Consider the following 10,054-nt stretch of genomic DNA (forward strand, 5'->3'; position numbering starts at 1 on the left):
GGTATGCTTTCCTTTATTGGTCAGAGTATTGAGTACAGGAGTTGGGAGGTCATGTTGCGGCTGTACAGGACATTGGTTAGGCCACTGTTGGAATATTGTGTGCAATTCTGGTCTCCTTCCTATCGGAAAGATATTGTGAAACTTGAAAGGGTTCAGAAAAGATTTGCAAGGATGTTGCCAGGGTTGGGGGATTTGAACTATAGAACATAGAACATTACAGCGCAGTACAGGCCCTTCGGCCCTCAATGTTGCACCGACCTGTCGTACCAATCTGAAGCCCATCTAACCGACATTATTCCATGTACGTCCATATGCTTGTCCAATGATGACTTAAATCAATTAAAGTTGGCGAATCAACTACAGTTGCAGGCAAAGCATTCCATACCCTTACTACTCTCTGAGTAAAGAAACTACCTCTGACATCTGTCTGATATTTATCACTCCTCAATTTAAAGCTATGCCCCCTTGTGCTCGCTGTCTCCATACTTGGAAAAAGGCTCTCCCTATCCACCTTATCTAATCCTCTGATTATCTTATATGTCTCTATTAAGTCACCTCTCAACCTTCTTCTCTCCAATGAAAACAGCCTCCAATCCCTCAGCCTTTCCTCGAAAGACCTCCCTTCCACACCAGGCAACATCCTAGTAAATTTCCTCTGCACTCTTTCCAAAGCTTCCACATCCTTCTTATAATGTGGTGACCAGAACTGTACACAATACTCCAAGTGCGGCTGCACCAGAGTTTTGTACAGCTGTAGCGTAACCTCATGGTTCCGGAACTCGATCCCTCTATTAATAAAAGCTAAAACACTATATGCCTTCTTAACAACCCTGTCAACCTGGGTGGCAACGTTCAAGGATCTGTGTACCTGGACACTGAGCTCTCTCTGCTCATCTACACTACCAAGAATCTTACCATTAGCCCAGTACTTTGCATTCCAGTTACTCTGACCAAAGTGAATCACCTCCCACTTGTCCGCCTGTCAGCCCAGCTCTGCAGCTTATCTATGTCTCTCTGTAATCTACAACATCCTTCGTCACTATCCACAACTCCACCGACCTTAGTGTCGTCTGCAAATTTACTAACCCACCCTTCTACGCCCTCATCCAGTTCGCTTATAAAAATGACGAACAGCAGTGGACCTAACACCGACCCTTACAGTACACCACTAGTAACTGGACTCCAGGATGAACATTTCCCATCAACCACCACCCTCCGTCTTCTTTCAGCAAGCTAATTACTGATCCAAACTGCTATATCTCCCACAATCCCATTCCTCCGCATTTTGTACAATGGCCTACTGGGGAACCTTATCGAACGCCTTGCTGAAATCCATATACACCACATTAACCGGTTTACTCTCATCTACCTGTTTGGTCACCTTCTCAAAAAACTCAATAAGGTTTGTGAGGCACGACCTACCCTTCACAAAATCGCGCTGACTATCCCTAATCAAATTATTCTTTTCTAGATGATTATAAATCCTATCTCTTATAACCTTTTCCAACACTTTACCAACAACTGAAGTAAGGCTCACTGGTCTATAATTATCGGGGTTGTCTCTACTCCCCTTCTTGAACAGAGGAATCACATTTGCTATCCTCCAGTCTTCTGGCACTATTCCTGCAGACAATGATGATTTAAAGATCAATGTCAAAGGCTCGGCAATCTCCTCCCTGGCTTCCCAGAGGATCCTAGGATAAATCCCATCCGGCCCAGGGGACTTATCTATTTTCACACTCTGCAGGATTTCTAATATCTCTTCCTTGTGAACCTCAATCCCACCTAGTCTAGTAGCCTGTATCTCAGTATTCTCCTCGACAACATTGTCATTTTCTAGAGTGAATACTGTCGAAAAATATTCATTTTGTGCTTCCCCTATCTCCTCTGACTCCACGCACAACTTCCCACTACTATCGTTGATTGGTCCTAATCTTGCTCTCATCATTCTTTTATTTCTTAAATACCTTTAGAAAGCCTTAGGGTTTACCCTGATCTTATCCGCCAACAACTTCTCATGTCTCCTCCTGGCTCTTCTGAGCTCTCTCTTTAGGTCTTTCCTGGCTACCTTGTAATCCTCAAGCGCCCTAACTGAGCCTTCACATCTCGTCCTAACATAAGCCTTCTTTTTCCCCTTGACCAGCGATTCCACTTCCTTCGTAAACCACGGCTCTTGCGCTCTACAGCTTCCTCCCTGCCTGACAGTACAATACTTATCTAGGACACTCAGGAGCTTTTCCTTGAATAAGCTCTACATTTCTAATGTGCCCATTCCGTGCAGTTTCCTTCTCCATCATATGCTTCCTAAATCTTGCCTACTCGCATCATAATTGCCTTTTCCCCCAGCTGTAATTCTTGCCCAGTGGTATACACCTATCCCTTTCTATCACTAAAGTAAACTTAACAGAATTGTAATCGCTATCACCAAAGTGCTCACCTACCTCCAAGTCTAACACCTGTCCGTGCTCATTACCCAGTACCAATGTAATGTGGTTTCACCCCTTGTTGGCCTGTCTACGTATTGTGTCAGGAAGCCCTCCTGCACACACTGGACAAAAACTGACCCATCTATAGTACCCGTACTATAGTGTTCCCAGTCAATATTTGGAAAGTTGAAGTCCTCCATGTCAGTTACCCTGTCTCTTTCACTCCTTCGAGAATCATCTTTGCTATCCTTTCCTCTACATACTATTTGGAGGCCTATAGAAAACTCCCAACAGGGTGACCTCTCCTTTCCTGTTTCTAACCTCAACCCTTAGTACCTCAGTTGACGAGTCCCCAAACATCCTTTCTGCAACTGCAATCATGTCCTTGACTAACAATGTCACCACCACCCCCACCTCTTTTACCATGTTCTCTGTTCTTAGTGAAACATCGAAATCCTGGCACCTGCAACAACCATTCCTGTCCCTGCTCTAACAATGTCTCCGAAATGGCCACAACATCGAAGTCCCAGGTACCAACCCATGCTGCAAGTTCATCCACCTTGTTCCGGATGCTCCTGGCGTTGAAGTAGACACACTTCAAACCAACTTCTTGCTTGCCAGTGCCATCTTGCGTCCCTGAAACTTGATTTTGGACCTCCCTACTCTCAACCTTTTCTATTCTCGAACTACAATTTTGGTTCCCATCCCACCCCAATAGCCTTAGCGAATTTCCCCCCCCAGGATATTGGTACCCCTCTGGTTCAGATGAAGACCATCCTGCTTGTAGAGGTCCCACCTACCGCAGAAAGAGCCCCAATTATCCAAGAATTCAAAACCCTCCCTCCTGCACTATCCCTGTAGCCACTTGTTCCACTCCTCTCTCTCTCTCTCCCTATTCCTTGCCTCACTAGCACATGGCACGGGTAATAAACCAGAGACAACAACCCTTTTCGTCCTAGCTCTATGCTTCCATCCTAGCTCCCTGAATTTCTTTCTTAAATCCCCATCTCTCTTCCTACCTATGTCATTGGTGCCTATGTGGACCACGACTTGGGGTTGCTCCCCCTTCCCTTAAGGATCCTAAAAACACGATCAGAGACATCACAAACCCTGGCACCTGGGAGGCAACACACCAACCGTGAGTCTCTCTTGTCCCCACAGAACCTCCTATCTGTCCGCCTAACTATGGAGTCCCCAATGACTACTGCTCTGCTCCTCTTCCCCCTTCCCTTCTGAGCAGCAGGGACAGACTCTGTGCCAGAGCCATGTACCCCACTGCTTTCCCCTGTTAAGTCATCCTCCCCAACAGTATCCAAAACGGTATACTTATTGTTGAGGGGAATGGCCACAGGGGATCCCTGCACTGCCTGCCAGTTCCCTTTCCGTCCATGACTGTCACCCATCTGCCTTTTTCTTGTATCTGAGCTGTGACTACCTCCCTGTAACTCCTCTCAATAACCTCCTCTGCCTCCCGAATGATCCGAAGTTCATCTAGCTCCAGCTCCAGCTCCCTAACGCGGTTTTCGAGGAGCTGGAGTTGGGTGCACTTCCTGCAGATGTAGTCAGCAGGGACACTAGTGGTGACCCTTACCTCCCACATTCTGCAGGAGGAACATTCAACTGCCCTCACTCCATTCCCACGATTCTAAATTCCCAAAGAGACTGTTGAAAAAATAAGGAATAAAAAATAAACTCGTTACTTTATCAATCTAGCGCACAGAACATTTTTGGTTAGAGGAGGAGGATGGGTGAGAGATACTACCCGAGTCGTGTTTCGGGTAACGCAACCACACAAATATATGACTTCCCAGAAGTCCTTCGCTCCTCCCTCGCCGCTCTGGCAAAATGGAGGCCTGACTCACGAGGTAAGTCCCTTTTAATGTGGGAAAACTCACCCTTCCCAGAGCCCTCGCTTCACCACTCCTCCTCTCCCCCCCGCTCTGGCAAAATGGAGGCCCAACCTGCGAGGTAAGTCCCTTTTAATGCGGGAAAACTCACCCTTCCCAGAGCCCTCGCTTCACCACTCCTCCTCTCCCCGCCGCTCTGGCAAAATGAGGGAGAGGGAGAGGCTGAACAGGCTGGGGCTGTTTTCACTGGAGCGTCGGAGGCTATGGGGTGACCTTATAGAGGTTTACAAGATTATGAGGGGCATGGATAGGATAAATAGACAAAGTCTTTTCCCTGTGGTCGGGGAGTCCAGTACTGGAGGGCATAGGTTTAGGGTGAGGGGGAAGGATATAAAAGAGACCTAAGGGGCAATTTTTTCACGCAGAGGGTGGTACGTGTATGGAATGAGCTGCCAGAGGATTTGGTGGCGGCTGGTACAATTGCAATATTTAAGAGGCATTTGGATGGGTATATGAATAGGAAGGGTTTGGAGGGATATGGGCTGGATGCTGACAGGTGGGTCTGGGTTGGGATATCTGGTCGGCATGGACAGGTTGGACCAAAGGGTCTATTTCTGTGCTGTAAATCTCTATGACTCTATAATGGCAGAATTGAGATAGCAGTGAGATGTTTGAGGAATTGTAGGCCTCAGCACATGTCCTTCCACTGTATGAAGCAACATGGGTGAGTGATTACATCTTTGGATCAAAGTTCACTGTTCAATGTTTTAACTCTTATCATCATACTTTCAGGTTTTGCAATTGTTTAGCCATTCGAGTACAGATGGGAAGCTGTTGGATAAGGTAACAATATAGCTTCTTGCATTCATATATGACTTTGCATTGGCATTATAAAACAAAATGTGATGCTTGAGATGAAATAGAACTGGATGTTGGCTACATCCATGTAAAAACTAATGCTGCAGTTTACTTTCGCATTCTCCGATATCTATTTGTGGAATAATTTAATATACCCTCCTATTTCAATTTGTTGTGATATTAAGGATAATGACAATAGATTCATTGGCAGTTCGTGGTACTTCATGCTGTCATAAGTTATGGATAGGAGCTTACTCCATGACTGAATTTGTCAAGTGAATATTTGAACCACGTGTGCTGAGATAATAGAACCCCTACATGTGGAAGCAGGCCATTCGACCCATCAAGTCCACACCGACTCTCTGAAGAGCATCCCACCCGGACCCACCCCCTACCCTATCCCTGCATTTCCCACGGCTCTTCCACCTAGCCTGCACATCTCTGGACAGTATGGGAAATTTAGCATGGCTAATCCATGTAACCTGCACACCTTTGGACCACGGGAGGAAACCGGAGCATTCAGAGGAAACCCGTGCAGACATGGGGAGAATTACAAACTCCACACAGACAGTTGCCTAAGGGTGGGCCCTTGGCAGTGAGGCAGTAGTGGTAACCACTGAGCTACCAAGTTGCCCTCAACATGGTCTTTACTCGGCTACTGTACAGCTTCCTGATGAAGGGCTTTTGCCCGAAATGTCAATTTTCCTGCTCCTCGAAGGCTGCCTGACCTGCTGTGCTTTTCCAGCACCATATTTTCAACTTTAATCTCCAGCATCTGCAGTCCTCACTTTTGTCTCCTGTACAGATTTAGCATTTGCTCTTGAAATAAAGGAAAATTGCTGAAGGCTGCAGTTCCTGATACATTCTGTGAATGTCCAGATATGAATGTTGGGTAGGGACAGAATTGAAATTGATTATAATTTCCTACAGAATTGAAATTGATTATAATTTCCTGAGTAATCCAACAGCTTCTTGATATAAGACCAATGTATGAATAATGATCGTGACTTTGTTTCTATTCAAAATTTATTTCAGGTTAAAACCAATATGAAACAATTTACATCTTGATCTCTCTGCAGGATGTCAAGCGAATCCATGGCTCTGAAACAAATAGAAACAAGCAGAAAGAAAGAAAACACAAAGCTTCAACAAACCATGGGGGGAAACAGCTCTCAATGGACAGTTTTTTCAGACCTACAGTGAAGGAATCTCTATAGTTGTCCAAAGAGAGCAGTTGAATAATACTTCAGCTTTCATTGTTAGACTTCAAGCCAAATCCAACCTAGATAGTTAGCAGCTGAGGGTTTCCATTGGATGGAGACGCATGCCAAGCTATTCTTTCAAAAGTGGATGAGAAGTAAGACTCTGTTAATGTCCAAAACAATTCCCTTCTCATAGGGCTATAAGACCACTAATGGCAGTCAAATAGTAGAGTATTTTGTACCCTGTTCCAGGTATCATCTGTTTATGATTATGTTGATGTTCACAAATGATAGTCAGTTTGAGACTGGAAATTCTTGGCTCTGCCTTGTACTGAGTATTGTGCTTGTAAGATGACTTTTTTCATTTTTAGGTAAAGTACACTGACAGTTATTTTGCAGTAACCAGATGATGGTTTTCAGATAATGACATTCCAGTAGTTTTTTTTTGGCTGGACAACTCATCAGGCATGCACACACTCTCTTCGTCAATCATTGAAGCTAACTATCAGGCAAACTCTGATTCGAAAACAAATGCACACCAAATTTTAATGTCAGTAACAAGTTCAAATCTCTAAATGTTGGGGCACTGCATTGAAATGTTCTTTGATTGATGGAAAGGTTACTGCATTGGGTGTGGAATCAGTAATGGAGAAAGAGCTTTTCATTGAATGTGGGCTGTGAGGGGTAGGGAGAGTATGTTGCATTGAATGTGGGCTCAGCAAGGGGAGAGCTTAGAACTGAATGTGGTCTCTGAATGATGAAGAGCCAGTGCTGCATGAGTCTAGGTTCAATGATGAAGAGAGATTTGCATTGAATATTGGCTTAAGTGACTGAAATAGAGTTGCATTTATTGTGACCATAGTGATAGAAAAAGCTTTGTGTTGAATCTGGCCTCCCTGTTGTAGAGAGAATGCTGCATTCAGCGTTGGCTTTGTAATAGGGTCATAGTCATAGGGTTGTGAATCAACAGCATAGAAACAGGCCTTTCAGCCAACCATGTATAACCAACAAACACCAAACTATACTAATCCCATTTACCTGAATTTGGTCCATAGCCTGCTATGTTCTGGCAATCTCCTCCCTTGTACCCTGGAATATATCCCATCAGGCTCTGGAGAATTATGCACCTTTGATATCCTTTAAAATATCTAATACCTCTCATTAATCTTAATATGTTCTTGAGCTTCAGCATCTGAGCAATCCCTGGCTATGTTGAGAGTTTTGCAATGTGTAGATTCAGTGTTGGAGAAAGTTCTACATTGAATGTTGGCTTAGTGACAGGTGGAGCTGGAGTTATTGTTGTCTTAGTTACAGCAAGAGCTTTGTTTTGATTCTGGGCTCTGACATTGGGAAAATACTACATTGAGTGTGGCTTCTAAGTGATAGAAAATGTGTTCTTCGTTGAATGTCAGCTGTAAGTAGTGGAGAGTGGGCTCAGTGATTGTGAAGCTTTGCATTGTGCGGGCTCTGAGTACTGACAAGAGAGCTGTGCATTAGCTCTACACCATTAACAGTTACCTATAATGGGTACCAGTACTATTCATTGTCAGTATAGAAAACAATCAAGAACATTTTTCAAACAAACAAAAATAGAAATTACTGGAGAAACTCAGCAGGTCTAGCAGCAGTTGTGAAGAGAGAAAAGAGCTAACATTTTGACTCCAGTGACCCTTCTTCAGGCCCTTCTGTCTTGAAAGATCCGGCCTGCCCTGCTGAGTTTCTCCAACAATTCTTGTTTTTGTTTGTTTTGGCTCTTGAGCATCTGCAGCTCTTTGTTTTATTTAAGAATATTTTTCTTCTTTTCTGTTGTTTTTGCAGTAAGTGTCAAATATGTTTAATCGTGGAGGCCAGAAGACTGATGATTAATGTTTCAAACCAGGTTGTGTTTTTATTATTTTATTTTCCCCACTTAGCTAAGTCATTACATTTTAATCACTCCCTCGTATCCAGTTCTTCAAGTCTGAATTATTTAATTAGATTATGGTCCTTCTTCAGACTATGTCATCAGGAGAAAAAATCCACATGGTGCAGATAAAAACTCAAATGCATTCTATAAAACATGCAACTGAAATTATTAACTAATGGGATTTTTATTTATAATTTAAGTTCATATGTTTCTTATTTTTGTACAAGTATAAATAACAGATGTAGTGTTTAACATATACTTGCAGCACACTGTACAGAGATTTTACTTTGAATTTAATGCATTTTTAAAACTTTGCCTTCATTAACATTGTGCACTCTTTTGGTAAAATGTAAAACAATTGACCACTAGCTTCTTAATTGTCCACTAAATAACTTATTCTGTGTTGATGCTCATGCAGAGCAAACTATTAAGGAGGTTGAAAATCTGAAAAAGACCAATAAATACTGAAAAGGCTAAGCAGGACTGGCAGCTTAAAAACAGAGTTAATGGTTGGAATATAATGCTACCCTTGCAAGTGGGCTGAGTGCTATCTCATGTGCTGAACCGTTCGCCACCTTCCTGACTGCCCATAGTTATGTCTGGAACAGGAAGAATCAAGAGGGCCCTTCTAGCCTGGAGTTCAATTGGAGCCCATAGGATGAGACCATTAAAGCAGTCACCTATCACTATATGCATTGAACCAGTAATGGATATGGGTGATACCATTTGGACAGACATCGCGGCACAGATTGCAGGCTGATGGCTTCACCCAACGGTGGAACCAGCCAGCAGCAAGGGAAGTATCCATAGAATGAAACCTCCCTGCCCTTGACATGCTTATCTTCCTGCCCCAATCATTTCCAGGCATCTAATTGGACAGTTGGTATCTCCTTGGTGGTGGGACTTGTGCCCTTCAGAGAAAATCCTGCAGGAAATTTACCAAAGCAAGGAACTCCATTGGCAGCTTGCAGACTGATTGGGAAGTATTTGTGATGGGACTCCTGAAAATGGCTGTGGGGCTGTTGCTGCTAGGACCTCAGCAGTTAGAGGGTCTTGCTGGTACAGTAAACTTTGTGCAGTGTTTTAGGCCAGCTGCCTTTGTGTTGTTCATGCTTGTATACTCTAAATGGTGATTTTGAAATGAAAGATGCATCTAGAAATTTGAGAGACACAGCAGAAATTCATCCCAGAAGAGAGAGATTGATTCTTGATTGGTAATCACGATTGATTGGCGCAGGGGTAACAGGGAGAAGGCAGGAGAACAGGACTGAGAAGCATCAATCATGATCGAATGATGGAGCAGATTCCATGGACCGAATGGCATAATCCTGCTCTTATATTTTCTGGTTTTATGGTCTACTGCATATGTCTGTGGAGCATATTCACTGTATCATATTTTTTAACCCTGTATTACTAATGACTAATTTTGTACTTTTTTAAAAGTTGCATCTTTTCCAAATAAAAGCTTTGGAATATGTCTGATATTTTTCATTCACAATCTGAAACATAGCAATTAGAAGGCAGTCCATACATAATACATTAAGGGAAAAGGAAGAATTTATCTCGCTCCCTCACTATTTCAAAGCTATTAAAGAACTTTGAGGTTTTGCAATGTTGAAAAATAACGCAAAGCAGTGTCTCAAACATGACATTAAGATAAATGATCAGAAAATCGTTAGTAACATTGAGGGTAAATGTTTGCCTGGAAACCAGCTAAACCTTTTAATACTTCTCCAATATTGTGATGGGACTGATTACATTCATCTACGAAAGCATTTAGAACCTCATTTGGGGTGGCACGGTGGCTTAGTGGTT

At 43.2% G+C, this 10,054-nt stretch overlaps 1 protein-coding gene across 3 annotated transcripts in view; it reads left to right on the plus strand.

Annotated features, from left to right (window-relative positions):
* mutyh (mutY DNA glycosylase) overlaps positions 1-9,716 on the plus strand; it is a 40,484-nt gene extending 30,768 nt beyond the window's left edge. For all 3 annotated transcript variants that reach the window (XM_043699100.1, XM_043699098.1, XM_043699099.1), the window contains 2 exons: positions 5,066-5,116; positions 6,211-9,716. In XM_043699100.1, the coding sequence (XP_043555035.1) occupies positions 5,066-5,116; positions 6,211-6,348 (189 nt within the window). In that variant the 3' untranslated portion in view covers positions 6,349-9,716. The remainder of the gene's footprint in view (positions 1-5,065; positions 5,117-6,210) is intronic.
* The last annotated feature ends 338 nt before the right edge of the window (positions 9,717-10,054 follow it).

Source organism: Chiloscyllium plagiosum, chromosome 11, assembly GCF_004010195.1.
Source record: "Chiloscyllium plagiosum isolate BGI_BamShark_2017 chromosome 11, ASM401019v2, whole genome shotgun sequence".
Lineage (NCBI taxonomy): Eukaryota > Metazoa > Chordata > Chondrichthyes > Orectolobiformes > Hemiscylliidae > Chiloscyllium > Chiloscyllium plagiosum.